The following is a 15,833-nucleotide window of genomic DNA, read 5'->3' as shown; positions in this document are numbered from 1 at the left end:
GGAGTCGCCTGTATAGGTTTATGGTATAAATGAGCCTCATAGTTTCTCTCCCTCTACATTCCCTTGATCTGAGCCATCAACCAATTTTTTTGAGTACATTCAGCCTGGGGGCGCTTTACTTCCATGCTCTATATTCTCTCGCTCTTTTAAAAATTATTGAAGTAAGTCAAACAAAGTAATACAATAAAAATAACGGAAGTATAATTACCCCCCCCCCAAAAAAAGCAGTACAGAATATCTGGAAAAGGCTTAAATCAGGTAAGCAGAGTACAGTTAAGACAGTGAAGGAGAGTCTTGTATGTCTGTGTTTGGCAACACGTGATTTATGCATTATTTCCCCAGCTAGTCCTAAACTCCACGTATTTTTATACCAGAGCGGGAGTCGCAAGTCCATTTGAGGGGTTTTGATTTGGGGGGAGAGAATTCTCTACTTATAACTGGTCTTACTACTTTATTAATTAAATGTCTACACTGCTTCTTGCTTCTTACAATTTCAATAATATACAAAAGCTCTACTTAACAAAATCACGATAAAAATAGCCAATAATATGCGGAGTCATAAACATCAAGAGACCGTAAGGTTTCATAGGCTATTTGAATCACTGACATATAGAATTGTAGAGTTGGAAGGGACCCTGAGGGTCATCTAGTCCAACCCCCTACAGTTGCAGGATTCTTAATTAAAGTTTACATGACAGATAACTGAGATAACCTCTGCTTCGAAAACCTCCAAGGAAAGAGAGCCCACCACTTTCCGAGGGAGTCTTTTCCACTGTCAGACAGCTCTTCTTGTCAGAATGTTCTTCCTGATGTTGAGCCAAAATCTCCTTTCTTGTAACTTGAAGCCATTGGTTTGGGTCCTACCCTCCAGAGCAGGAGAAAATAAACTTTTCCCATCTTCCATGGGACAGTCCTTTACATAACTAAAGATGGCTATCATATTTCCTCTTATCCAGGCTAAACATACCCAACCCTCTCCATTGTTCCTCTGTTTCCAGACCCTTGATCATTTTACTCACACCAGAAGTGGAACCATAAATTGGAGAGTTTTTCATACAGTTATTCCCTTTGATTGACCAGGGAATAAACTCTCATCTCCTCTTCTGGGTTTTCTCCTTCTTCTCTGGCTTTCTAAGCACTTGAGTGGCATGTCCCCGTTTGATTTTGCTACCCCTATTACCATGAAAAGGGACGCGGGTGGCGCTGTGGGTTAAACCACAGAACCTAGGACTTGCCGATCAGAAGGTCAGCGGTTTGAATCCCCGCGATGGGGTGAGCTCCCGTTGCTCGGTCCCTGCTCCTGCCAACCTAGCAGTTCGAAAGCACGTCAATGTGCAAGTAGATAAATAGGTGGCGGGAAGGTAAGTGGCGTTTCCGTGCGCTGCTCTGGTTCGCCAGAAGCGGCTTACTCATGCTGATGAGCACCGCAACCCCAGAGTTGGTCACGACTGGACCTAATGGTCAGGGGTCCCTTTACCTTTTTATTACCATGAAAAGGAACTGAGACCAAGGGACTTTCCTTGCAACATTAGCATTTTCCTCCATGGGGGGAATGTCTGTGGAAAAGGGAAGCTCACTCTGAAAGCAAAAAAATCCAAAAGGATTACAGAGAAGATGCCCGAGAAGCAGTTTGATTGTTCAAAAAGTGCTTCATTATGTTTCAATCCAATCTGGAGCCCCAGCAGCAGTTTTTAAGTAAGAATACAATTGCCCACAAATCTAATTAGGGCATCAAAAGCTTTGCCCAGAGAGCCAGAGAGGGAATCAGAGAAAGGCAAATTAGGATAGGATAGAGAAAGACAGAAAAAGGAAGCGGCGGCGGGGGGGGGGGGGTGGTAGAGAGAGAGAGAATTCTAGGAAAACATTTTTTTAATCATTCTTATTAGCTCTATCTAAGGCCCAGTATTAGTCCTTCATTATTATAACTGCTTCAGGGGCATTTATCTGTTTATAGTGCAATTCCATGAAAGTCCACTCAGAAAAAAATCCTACTGAATTCATTGGAATGTATTCCTAGATAAGGCAGTATAGGATTGCAGCTTTGTTTGTTTGTTCTAAAAGTTGTGTCCTGTCTTCGTTTGCCAGTTGGAATGTCCAGGACAAAAGTGCAAAAAACTAAAACTTTGCAAAACTAAAAAATAGGACTGTACAGGATAAAGCCTGTTTTCTGCAAAAACTCTCAGCAGTTTAAAGTAAGTGCATGTGTTAATTAAAAGTTTTTTTGTTTTTTTTGTAGAACACCCTTCCTAGTTCAGTTCAACCCATTAGTGTTTCTTTAGTACATCCACCCAGCTTTTCTCCAGGGTTTCTGTTTTCCCATGAAAAAAACCAAGAAACTCCAAATGCATAATCTGTGATTTGTAATATTTAGACATTCTCCTGAGAGTTTGGCCTTCATCCAATAAAGTACTGCTGGAAGTAACATGGAAGCAGGACTTGGTATCTCACACACTTACATTTCCCAGACTTGAAAAATGTATTTTTAACCACCCTTGAAGTACATATTTCACTTTCCATTAAAGGAAAATCCCCTCTCTTCTTTCCTCACCTCTCCCTACTGGCCCCCATTAACAACGTTCAGAGTCTTCTGTTGCCATTATATCACTGGAGCCATTTGTTTTTGCCTTAATCCCTTTACATTTCCACCTCGTATCTAGTTACCAGCTTTATTCTCCCATAGTTTGGTTTAACTGCGTTCATTCTGAATTGCTTTAAACTTCCAACCAGGTGGCTTGACTTACCAAATGGAATCGCCTTGCAACAGTCATCTGGTTTCCCAGGCTTTTATTGAGCAGAGCGATTAAGGAAGACCCGGGTGCTCTTTGCCTTGATACTGACTTTTACGGCTTGCATTGGCCAGTAGTGTGTTAGCAGATGTTGTAGGATTCTCAGGCAGCATTTCATAGGTGTATTTCACAAACTTAAATAATAATAATAATAATATGCATTTGCCAGCTCCCAGTAATCTCCTTGTTAATGGGGCTGTACTGTCCAGGATCCTGCCAACCTAGCAGTTTGAAAGCACGTCAAAGTGCAAGTAGATAAATAGGTACCACTCTGGCAGGAAGGTAAACGGTGTTTCCATGCGCTGCTCTGGTTTCATCAGAAGCAGCTCAGTCATGCTGGCCACATGAGTCGGAAGCTGTATGCTGGCTCCCTCGGCCAATAAAGCGAGATGAGCGCCGCAACCCCAGAGTCGTCCGCGGCTGGACTTAACGGTCAGGAGTACCTTTACCTTTTACTGTCCAGGAATAATCCCTGAAGAAATTATATAACAATTTTATCTGGGTGGCAGCTTTCCCCCAAACATGGGATATTAATGGGTTTTTAATTTTGCCTTGCTGCTAGGTTGCAGCATAGAAACTTCTTCTTTTTTTCTAAATAAATGATTCAAGCTAAAAGAATGGAGAACCATTGGAGTCGATTCTGTGAATATAATTCCCAGCAACCCTGTTGTTGTTGTTTAGTCGTTCAGTCGTGTCCGACTCTTCGTGACCCCATGGACCAGAGCACGCCAGGCACTCCTGTCTTCCACTGCCACCCGCAGTTTGGTCAGATTCATGTTTGTTGTTTCGAGAACACTGTCTAACCATCTCGTCACGTAATTTTAGATTTTCTGTGGCAACTTTAGCCAGTGCAAAAATTAAATTCTCCTACTTCATGTAGGAATCTAATAAATCAATCCTGTGTATGTGACCCTGTCTTAAACATAGGGCTGTGAATTCAGATGAAGGGGATCAGGATAATCAGGAGCCTAGTATAGGTTTGTCTGGTAATAATTGGCATATCATTTCCTTGAGTGTGTGTCCTTTGTTGCATTTATTGTCAAGTAATGGATTGTAATGTGGGACGCGGGTGGTGCTGTGGGTTAAACCACAGAGCCTAGGACTTGCCAATCAGAAGGTCAGCGGTTCGAATCCCCGCGATGGGGTGAGCTCCCATTGCTCGGTCCCTGCTCCTGCCAACCTAGCAGTTCGAAAGCACGTCAAAGTGCAAGTAGATAAATAGGTACCACTCCGGTGGGAAGGTAAACGGCATTTCCGTGTGCTGCTCTGGTTCGCCAGAAGTGGCTCAGTCATGCTGGCCACATGACCTGGAAGCCGTACGCCGGCTCCCTCGGCCAATAAAGCGAGATGAGAGCGCAACCCCAGAGTCGGCCACGACTGGACCTAATGGTCAGGGTCCCTTTACCCTTTACCTAATGGATTGTAACCACAGCTGGAGAAAGGGGAAGGAGTTCATGCCACAATGGGAGCTGAATGGAAAGGCAGAAGGACATTTGCTTGATAGTTCATTTCCAATAGATTCCCTGGACACCTTAATATTATTATCATTTTTGCTTGAACCATCAGCAAAGTAGTAGTTTTCATATCTTTTTTTGGAAATTATATGTTTTGAGGCTGAACGGTTTTATTATTATTATTTTTCATCTGGTTAAGAATGGTCCATTCTTCATGTTTCTGATGAGAAAGCATGATCAGTTGACACTGCAGTTTTGTTCTCATCTTTCAGCCTGGGAAACGTGTGCTGTTGGATCAATGCACCAGCTGTCAGTGCAGTCTACAGAGGGGACTGTTTTTGAAATATAAATTGACATGTGGAAAAATCACCTGTGAACCTTGCCCCAAGGTAAGAGAGTGTGTTATGGCCCTGCTGATATTGAAGGTCTAGGATATATTCAAAGCTACTTTATCCTCGCACCTCAGTTAAAAGACACACATTCACAGTCGCAAACTCTACCAAAATTCATGGAAATGTGCAGCATGCATTTTGTGCCACAGGAGTTGGCTGGACCATATAAATTAACTACATCCTTTTTCTTACAGTATCACTGATTTCCATACTACTGTGAGGGCTTTTAAAAATAACAATCAGTGGTATACAACTTTTACAAAATAAGTAAATAAAAACTTGAACCCGAAGGCCCTTTTAGCCTTGCCATAAAGAAAAGTAGGAGTTAAAGCGCTTGGTCTGCAAAAAGTTTTAAATGTTTCTAATGCTACCTGTAAAATAATAATAATAATAATGAGATCAGGGTCTTTCTGTACACTTGACAGCTGCTGCCAAATAATTTTCAATACTCTTTTTCGTTCTTCACGGCCACAATTCTTACCTAAATTTTCCATGTTCCCTCACTCCGGTTGGCTCAGAACGGAATATTGTTACATGTTTAGTGTGAGCCTTATTTTTTATTGAACTTGGTTAGAGTCGCATTTTGCATATTTCCACATGCAATTAGGTAAAGGATCTGTTTAAAATCACTTAAGAAAACATTTCTAAATACAGTGGTGCCTCGCAAGACGAAATTAATTCGTTCTGTGAGTTTTTTCGTTCTACGAGTTTTTTCGTCTTGCGAAGCACCACTGTGTATTGACGGTTTCCCATAGGAATGCATTGGCAGTTAAAAAAAAAAAAAGGCGCAAGACGTTTCGTCTTGCGAAGCAAGCCCATAGGGAAATCCGTCTTGCGAAGCAACTCAGAAAATGGAAAACTCTTTCGTCTTGCGAGTTTATCGTCTTCCGAGGCATTCGTCTTGCGGAGCACCACTGTACCTGAAATTACTGTTTTCATAGTGGATGCATCCCAAACTAGCAGGGACTTTAGGTTGGAGCATGAATGGCTCAGAACCTTGCTGAAATTCTCTCCCTAACTTACCAGTTCATAGAACACAGCTTATACTGGTAGAAACTTCATGTGTATGTGCAGCAGCAGCAGCAGCCAAGGTTTCAAGGGACCCCTACATTTCTCAAGAGTTCCTGGATGGACTGGACACTTTAAATCTTTACATGCTAGAAATACAGCCATTATTTCAAAAAATGTAATTTTTCTTATGTAGGCCCTTTGCCATCCAGATTTGCTCATTTAGTTTTTGTGTGAAGGCAGAACCCCTTCAACGTCATTCAGTATAGATTTCCTATTCTGTGCCCAGTTCTGTTCCCACAAGACTTGCTTCGGAGATGAAGGGAGGTCTTAACATTCACTCCATCCCTGAAAGCAGCTGTTGAAAAGAGGGATTAGACTCCAGGGATGCTTCCTCTGAGCCCAATCCCTCCTCATCAAATGATGAAATCATTGAGGGGGGACAGGAAGAGGGGGGAAGGAATAAAAATAGACCTTTGCCAATCTCCCCCAAAGCAACATTGCACACAGTATTTATGTATGTGTTGTTATAAATGACGACAAATGTGTAACTTCTAAGGACAGACTCTCAGGTTATTGTTGCAGAACAGTTGCGCTTCGAGATCCCCCAACCACCCCCAAAAATGAAATTGACACGGGATTTTAGGGATTAAGTTATTGGGCAAAATTTTGGCCACAACTTTATTGAATACAGAATGTGAGTGGTATTGGTTTAGGCATTGGAATCATCCAAACAACCGTATTTTTCGCTCTATAAGACGCACCAGACCACAAGACGCACCTAGTTTTTGGAGGAGGAAAACAAGAAAAAAAATATTCTGAATCTCAGAAGCCAGAACAGCAAGAGGGATTGCTGCATAGTGAAAGCAGCAATCCGTCTTGCTGTTCTGGCTTCTGGGATAGCTGCACAGCCTGCATTCGCTCCATAAGACGCACACACATTTCCCCTTACTTTTTAGGAGGGAAAAAGTGAGTCTTATAGAGCAAAAAATACGGTATATCAGACTCCCACCCACATCACGGGGAATCTGATAAAAGGGTGAAACACCACCAGAGGGAGCCCCACCAATGTGAATCAACTTGAGCTCGCCCCCGTGGGGTCCTAGTATGGCCCTAGCCCCAGGACAAGACCCAGGCCAACCCATGATTTCTTTAATGGGATACCCTTGAGCTTAGAGGGGCAGGTGATGGCCGCCCCTCCCCACCCCACACATTGCTGATCCAATGCCTAACCGCCAAACCTTACAAAGTTGTGACGATTGCTACGCGGTAGGCGAAAACCAAATGGCTCTGCCAATCTGCCAGATGGAAAAGTTCCTACCAGGCCTCCATTGCAAAACAGGCGACCAACAACTTCCATAGCAAGGCTAACGCACCAGATAAAGGGGTGGGCAGGCGGGGGAATCCACTGTGCGAAGGCAAAGAGGTCCAGCAAACATCACGCAGGGCTTAAATAATGTTTTGCGGCCACCCCCCAAGCCAAGCAATTGGCTTTAGGGGCCAAGTGACCACAAAACGACCAACCAGAGTTGAGCAGGGCATAGCCCTGCCCATACCAGGAGGTGGGAGATGCCTGGGGGCCCGAGCGCAATGCGTACCCTCCTTGAAGAGGATCTGATTTTACACGCAAAAGTGTTTCAGCACAGAGTTGCCTCCCACCGATCGTCATCTGTAACCCAATAATTACATAATGATATGGGGTGTCTCCCCACAAGGGACATGAGCCACTGGTGTGAGAAAGAGTTTTCTCCATCATGGAGAGCACGTGTTGCGGTGGGGTGTAACAGGACACCCTCTCTTGGTTACTGGATGGCCATGACTGTGATTGGGCCTATTTGGGTTGTTGGGGAAATTTTGATGTTACCATTTAGACAGATGGCCCAAAGGTTATATATTCTTGGCACACAGTTTTTTCAGTCTCTTTTGCTGCGTGCTTCGGATCGCCCTCCCTCCCTAATTTAGGGCTGTTGCGCTTGACCTTGCTATGCCTGTCATGGGGTCGTCTGCTTTTGGGGCAGGGGCCTGGTAGGAATTTTGTCCATTTGGCAGATTGCCTGGTGCCATTTGGTTTTTGCCCACTGCGTAGCAAATTGTCACAACTTGTAAGGTTGCGGTTAGGCATTGGTTAAAAATTGGTTGGTGGAGGGGTAAGGGTTGGCTGTGCCTGCCCCTCCAATGCTGCTGCGGAAAGGGAATTCCGTTAAAGGAATCCAGGGGCTTGCCATTCTTTCGTCCGTACCCCTGAAGGGGGCTTAGGGCCGTGCAAGCCCCAGGGAGCATGTGGGGAGGGTTGAGGTTCTGGTGCCTCGCTCCATGCTCTCCCCAATATTGTTTTCCCTTACTGGCTTTCGCTGGAATCCGGAAGTCAGTTCTGTCCCTGGGTAGGGGCAGATAGTCATAACCAATGCTTAAGCAACCAGTCACATGTTTGTATTTTAATAAAGTTGTGGCCAAAATTATGCCAAAAACCTTAAACAAAAGATTCTGTGTGAATTGTGATTTATTTAGGGGGTGGCTTGGGGACCTCGACATGCAATGGATTTGACAGTCTCCTGAATGACATGCCCACTGGCTTACAGATGCTGTGGCTTCAGTCTAGTGGACTGCCATAGCCGAGTATGGCCGTGAAGTGAGGCAGTGCCACTGCACTTTAGCAGATTGATTTGATGTCGATGAAGACTGAGGTTCAGTGAAATCATCTTTTTTCTTTTCTTTGCAGAATTACAGGATGGAACAAGTCTCTGGCTCCTGCTGCGGCAAATGCTTGCCATCTGCATGTTCCATACAGCTGAGGAACAGAACTATTATTTCCCTGAAGGTGAGTTGGTTTCACCTAAAACTGGGTCCACTATAACGCTGAGGGAACGCAGTTTGTCTGGAAGATTCCACATATATTATATATATAGCATATATTCCATTGACAAGAAAGGGGCTTCTGCAGGAACATTTCCTGCCATTTCAAGCTCCAGATGAGAAGACAACAAGCGGTTTGGTTCCTTGTGTCCTGGTGGCAGCAGTAGCAGTACTGTTGTATATTATTTATAGAGTGTCAGCGGCACACCGGACAGAGTCCCTTTTGCTTAAGAGGTGCTTAGACAACTACAGTCATGCCACGGGATGAATACGCTTCAAGTTAAGCATTTTCGGGTTGTGCTCTGTGGTGACCCGGAGTGCGTTACTTCTGGGTTTCGCTGCATGCCCAGACGCTCAAAATGATGACACGCGCATCTGCGGAAATGGAGAAATGCAACCCGCAGACGCGCAGTTGTGTGTTACGTTCTCTTCAGGATGCGAACGGGGCTCCAGAACGGATCCTGTTCACATCCAGAGGTACCACTGTACTGTAAGGATCTTGCAACAGGAGATGCACAAAAAAATGATGGTGATTATTTTATTTATATGCCACCTACTAGCCACTCTGGGCTGCTCCCAACAAAACATTAAAATACAAAAAAATCTCAAACATTAAAAACTTCCCTGCACAGGGATGCCTTCAGGTGCCTTCTAAAAGTCAGATAGATGTTTATTTCCTTCACATCTGATGGGAGGGCGTTCCACAGGGCGGGTGCCACTATGGAGAAGGCCGTCTGCCTGGGTCCCTGTAACTTGGCTTCTCGCAGGGAGGGAACCACCAGAAGGCCCTCAGAGCTTGACCTCAGTGTCCGGGCTGAACAATGAGGGTGGAGACGCTCCTTCAGGTATACTGCATATATATCTGTGGATGCCCCCAGATGTTGAGCCACAACTTCCACAGATGGCTCCCCATAAGGTTGTCTTAGGAGTGGTTGTCTCTATGCCTGAGTGACTGTCTGGCTTTCAGCATCATGAAATAATAATAATAATAATAATAATAATAATAATTTATTTATACCCTGCCCATCTGGCTGGGTTTCCCCAGCCACTCCGGGCGGCTCCCAGCAGAATATTTAAAAACACAATAAAACATCGACCATTAAAAACTTCCCTAAACAGGGTTGCCTTCAAATATCTTCTAAAAATCAGATAGTTGTTTTTCTCTTTGACATCTGATGGGAGGGCGTTCCACAGGGAGGGTGCCACTACTGAGGAGGCCCTCTGCCTGGTTTCCTGTAACCTCACTTCTCACAGTGAGGGAACCACCAGAAGGCCCTCGGAGCTGGACCTCAGTGTCCAGGCTGAACGATGGGGGTGGAGACGCTCCTTCAGGTGGAGCTTACAGTCAGAGGGGGAAACTTGAGGGAAGATAGGCAAAAGGTATTGTCTTGCTTGGCTTCTTCCTTTTTGAACATGAACAATAAGGGGCTGGTTTATACATGTTTTCCAGACAAATACACTGTGTATCTGGAGGGAACAGTGGAGCTATCTGTACCCCCACAACATGAATTCTGCTGAACATGTTATGCATACCATGAGTACACATGGCCAGCTACCACAACACTTCAAGCTCCAAAAAATATTCCTATTTATTTCTTTATTAAATTTGTAAAAGGTAAAGGTAAAGGTACCCCTGCCCGTACGGGCCAGTCTTGACAGACTCTAGGGTTGTGCGCCCATCTCACTCAAAGAGGCCAAGGGCCAGCGCTGTCCGAAGACACTTCTGGGTCACGTGGCCAGCGTGACATCGCTGCTCTGGTGAGCCAGAGCCGCACACGGAAACGCCGTTTACCTTCCCGCTAGTAAGCGGTCCCTATTTATCTACTTGCACCCGGGAGTGCTTTCGAACTGCTAGGTTGGCAGGCGTATTAAATTTGTATACCATCCTAAATCCGAAGATCACAGGGCGGTCCCCACCTTTTGCCATAAGTAGATGACCAGGAGCTCATGGGACTGTTCCACAATCAGCATCTGGTGAATAATCACTGGTTGGTAGAAGTGCGAGCCGACCTTGAGACTTTCATCTGCTTGCTGTAGGGAGGAAGGGAGAAAAATACAACTTGAGGGTGGTAATGATGACAATAATTTGTATAATTCGAAATTCTGGTTTTTCCCACAGCCCACTGAAATGATCCAAGACGGGTGCGACACCCATTATTGCAAAGTCAACATGAAAGGAGATTTCACCTGGGAGAAGAGAATCACTGCTTGCCCGCCATTTGATACCAACAAGTGTCTGTCTGAAGGAGTAAGTAATGAACCAAGTGCCTTGTTGAGTAAATCGCAGTGTGGCGATGATGCTGGGGCCGATTATTATAGCACCGTTTGTGTGCCTGGCCCTTTGCAGAGCAACACAAGCACTCTGCTGCTTTGATTTGCAGAACTGGCCCTGGCTGCTTTGATTTGCAGAACTACAGGTGCCACATTGTGCATTTGTATGAAATCCGTATTTTAGTGTGACGGCACCCACATTTGGGGCTTCCTGCCTATGGACATCAGGCAGGCACCTCCATCTGCTGAAACATTTTTTGTTTTTGGATAAGTAAACTCAGATATACAGAATGTTTACAAGGGTTTTAATTTCTCTTTAGCTTATTGTTAATTTTAATTATGTTCTGAATGTTTTAAATAATATATTTGAGGACGACGGACTCCCCCTCCTGATGGGCATTGCCTAAAAAAAAAGTGTGTGTGCATCGCATCTTGTGATCATATATGCGGGGTAGGGCTTACTTGCCCCCCCCCCCCATTATTTATTGAAGTTGGCACCCCTGAAAGAGAATTATTATTATTATTATCATTATTATTATTATTATTATTATTATTATTATTATTATTATTATTATTTTATTCGTACCCCACCCATATGACTGGGTTGCCCCAGCCACTCTGGGTGGCTTCCATATACAGTCATACCTCGGGTTACAGATGCTTCAGGTTGCGCGATTTCAGGTTGCGCACCGTGCTGAACCTGGAAGTACAGGAACGGGTTACTTCTGGGTTTCGGCGCTTGCGCATGCACAGAAGCATGCTGAATCATGACCCACGCGGGAGCAGATGCATGGGTCGTGAGTTGTGAGCACTGCGGGTTGCGAACTTGTCTCCCGTGCGGATCACGTTTGCAACCTGAGCGTCCACTATATTTTAAAATATTTTAAATGAGATGTGTTCTCTTTTTAGGGTAAAGTCGCAAACCTTGACAACACATGCTGCAAAACATGTAAGTAGCTGTTTGGGTAGCTGCATATCTTTTATTTATTTTTACATTTGTGTTTTCCCCCCAAAGAGCTCAAAGTGGCACACTTAGTTCCCATTTGCTGACTTGATCCTCACAGCAACTCTGTGAGGTAGGACATCCGGCAAGTTTCACGGCTTACTTAGGGTTTGAACCCCGATCTCCCAGGTCTTAGTCCAACACACTGAATCACTTGGCTCGATTCCATTTTGTCTGTATTGGATGTGACTGGACTGCAGGATTCTTTCTGACACAGAGATATAGCACCCTGAGATGCAGGTATCCCCCATTTTGGGAAGCTTTCAAAAATGTATCTAGTACTTGTTGGCGACGTGGAGCAGAAACTGGTACTATGTTCCACATGTGGTGGCAATGTAAAAAAATTAAGATCTTCTGGGACGACATCTATATAGGACTTTTAAAAAAGTTTAGGGTTTCATTTTAAAAAAGACCAGAAGCATTTCTTCTCAGAATTACAGGATCAGACATTCCTAAGAATGTAAAAGAAGTTTTTTTTTAATACGCCACAGTCACAGCGAGAATCTTGATAGCAACTAAATGGAGAAGTGATAAAATCTCTTCCAGGTCAGAATGGTTACAAATACTAGCCAAATATGCAGAGCTAGCCCAGCTATCTGAAAAAATGAAAGCTAAGTCAAAACAAGTATTTATTGCAAAATGGGAGGTTTTCAAATCATATCTTAAGATCAATTGTTGTAGTATGAACTCGGTCGCAACCTTTGAATAACTAAGTAAGAAACAAGGATATAAGAGAATAATACTTTAATATAAAACGAACAGATAGATTTATGCATTAAGTTTGTAAATATTAAAAGAAGCATAGAGAAGACGGAAAGTTAGACGTACCTTAAGAAGATTTACCATCAAAACAGATGATTTTATCCTTTTGTTTATTTTGTATTTGGTGTAACAAGTGACGGAGATGTATGGTTTTTCTTTTTGATTTTTGTTGGTGTTTACAAGAAAGCATAAAAAAAGAGGTGCGCAATGGTCAATGACTCTTGCAGAAAAAAATCATGCAAGAAAGTTCCTTCCTCAGGAGTTTTGCTTTTGCTTTTGGTTTTAATTGCCTTCTCTAAAGCATAAACCTTTTGAGCTGTAAAAGTATGATTCCCACTGCCAGAAGTTGAGGAAACACTATATTTCTTAAAGTGGAGACTTACCCTGATTTTCTTCTTTTGCCTGGATCAGTCTCCAAAACTAATTATTCAACATGACCTCAAATAAAGGCGTCAGTTGTCAAGTTATATGGTGGATAATTATAGAATTTGTTTATCCCTGAAAACTATCCCTCCTTTGAAGGTCAAAATGTCAGCACCTCTTCACCCTTCATTCTCTCTCCTCTTACTTTTTGTTCTGTTCATGTGCCAATAAATAAAAGATGGCCATCCCTATGCAGCCACAGTAACTGCTGTAACAAAACCCCAGTTTGAGGAATTTATTCCAAGATCATTTCTTGCCGTGGCCTGTCCATATATCAGCAAGTTCCAGTTTTAAGAAATAAAAGTCACTGGAGCTCTTGAGATAATAGACTCTCACTGTAAAGTGCTCACAGGTTAATTTAATTAAGAGGGGTTTTTTTTTTTATCTGCGCAGTGACTATTACTGAAAATAGCCAATTAACCATTACATAAAACAGATGCGAATGTAATACTGAAAAGGCTCAAAGACAACTTTAAAGAAACACTGCGGAAAATAAACAGCAAAGCAAATAAAATAAAATAAAATAAAATCTCCTAACAATGTAATCTCCCAGTTGTGGCTTTCATCTGCTAATGGAAAGCTTTTTATAGGATGATGCTAAATATGTTGGAAAGTCCAAAATTTGACCAATATTGTATTTCTGATTGGATTTTCTACTAATTCAAGGTTGAGTGAGGGGAAACTGAGGGGAAATTCCAATGAACATTATAGAGGCCCAGAAGTTGCTTTTAGGACCAACATGTCAGTTCTAGGGCTAAGTCAAAACCACCTGCCTCTTTTCATGTTGGTTTCTGCAAATGTTGAAAAGGACCTCCTCTTTATAGCCATTTTTGGCATTGTGAACACATCTGCCTGGTCTCAATGATATTCTTGTATTTCCTAACACTGACACTTAAAACCACATTGGAAGCCACTGCCAAACGACAGGATTAAATGACAGCTTGGGCAAATGAGTCTTATAATGGCAACGAGAGCAGACAAAATGAAGGGAAATGGCAACAAGAAGTAGCCAAGAGAAAACGGGGCGCCAAATCACAGTCCAAGTTCAAGGTGCCATGAGTCACGTGCCCCTCCTTTGCCACACCTTATCATGTACCAGTTTTGGCATGAAGATCCTGTTGTTGTTGTTTAGTCGTTTAGTCGTTTCTGACTCTTCGTGACCCCATGGACCAGAGCATGCCAGGCACTCCTGTCTTCCACTGCCTCCTGCAGTTTGGTCAAACTCATGCTGGTAGCTTCCAGAACACTGTTGAACCATCTCGTCCTCTGTCGTCCCCTTCTCCTTGTGCCCTCCATCTTTCCCAGCATCAGGGTCTTTTCCAGTGAGTCTTCTCTTCTCATGAGGTAGCCAAAGTATTGGAGTCTCAGCTTCAGGATCTGTCCTTCCAGTGAGCACTCAGGGCTGATTTCCTTCAGAATGGATCGGTTTGATCTTCTTGCAGTCCATGGGACTCTCAAGAGTCTCCTCCAGCACCATAATTCAGAAGCAAGCACAACCTTAGTCAGTCCCGAAAAATAGAATCTGGCGCAGGATGTGTTTTCTATTGTGGCTTGTATAAATGAGCAGATTGGAATGCAGTGACAGAATTCAGTGTGATAATGCTGCTTCATGCATTTGCCAGTGACTTTGCAGAACCCGTTTTAAGAACCTCTCACCTGGTGACAGTCATAGTAATGTAAAAGGGTAATATTGCTATCACAGATAAGATTTCTTGTACTGGCCGTGCCCAGTCGACAAATACAGTAGCAAACTATTTTTTATTTTAATTTTTTAGCATTTTATTTATTTATTAACATTTTTATATTGCATCGGCAAACATTGTCAAATTACATTACAGGACTTACTATAATATAATTTCCAACATGTATACAAAAATTATATACAAATTTTATATACCTAAAAAGGAAATGAAACAAACAAAAAAGAACAAAGAAAAACAACAACAAAAATCATATACATACCAACACACTAGACTTCCTGTCTATCCCGTTGTATATTCCTTTTTTACAAATGAATGTATATTTCTTATTATTGCATATTTCTTTACATTTTATCTAATACATTCCTATATCAATATGTGCCCTTAGTCTTATTTCTCAACTCAGTCTCACTCCAAAGTCAATCAAATGCTAGCATAGATAGCGAACCTTTACTGCATTTTTGAACATATGTTTTATATCTATCCCACTTTTCCATAAATTTTTGTTTTGAATTGCCTCTCAGGGTATTTGTTAACTGCGCCATTTCAGCAAATTCTTGTAGCTTGTGCTGCCAGTCCGTTATTGTCAGGGTTATTTTAAATTCAAGACTAGAAATAACTGAAAAATTCTCAGTTTATTGGGTACTCATCACTATGAATGGATGAGTTTGTATTTTAGTTCTCTAAGTATTTTCCCATCTTAAATTCAGCTCTTCACATTTCTGCAGCAATATGTGGTTTTTCAAAAATAAAAAATCCCCATTAAATTGCATTTAATGCAATTTTCTTCTAGCAAATATATTTTTGTATGCTGGTTTAATTAATATGGACATTTTTGTAAGCAATTTCCCCAAATAAAATACATTCATGTGTTATTTACTGTATATATTACTGTAATAATACATGTATATTTGTATGCTTTGCTTAGTTGGAGAGTTGCATTGCAAAATTCAGATAAGTGCAAATTTTGAAGGATAGGTGTATTTTGGTTTACATATTGGTTTGAGAAGTATAAGTTAAGTAGTTTCTTATTAAAATGCAAACAAAATCAAATTTTCAATTCATCTGCCACATGCATTCTAGGTCATTTTTTAAAATTCATTTTACGAACACCAGCTACTATGGCCACATAGCTTAGTATATTGAGCTCTAAATCTCCATTTTTAAATCTCTGTAGTAAA

At 42.4% G+C, this 15,833-nt stretch overlaps 1 protein-coding gene across 2 annotated transcripts in view; it reads left to right on the top strand.

The window, feature by feature from the left end:
* The window catches only part of VWF (von Willebrand factor), a 157,937-nt gene that overhangs the window by 135,584 nt on the left and 6,520 nt on the right, over window positions 1–15,833 (top strand). The window contains exons 47-50 of one of the 2 annotated variants that reach the window (XM_083440694.1): window positions 4,513–4,629; window positions 8,360–8,458; window positions 10,613–10,741; window positions 11,674–11,713. In XM_083440694.1, the coding sequence (XP_083296820.1) occupies window positions 4,513–4,629; window positions 8,360–8,458; window positions 10,613–10,741; window positions 11,674–11,713 (385 nt within the window). Of the gene's footprint in view, window positions 1–650; window positions 1,736–4,512; window positions 4,630–8,359; window positions 8,459–10,612; window positions 10,742–11,673; window positions 11,714–15,833 lie in introns of those variants that run through there. The other variant, XM_083440695.1, reaches the window with a different exon arrangement.

This window comes from Podarcis tiliguerta (genome assembly GCF_965153285.1).
Source record: "Podarcis tiliguerta genome assembly, chromosome: 5".
Taxonomy (NCBI): Eukaryota; Metazoa; Chordata; class Lepidosauria; order Squamata; family Lacertidae; genus Podarcis; species Podarcis tiliguerta.
This window is presented reverse-complemented; position numbering and strand designations above follow the sequence as displayed.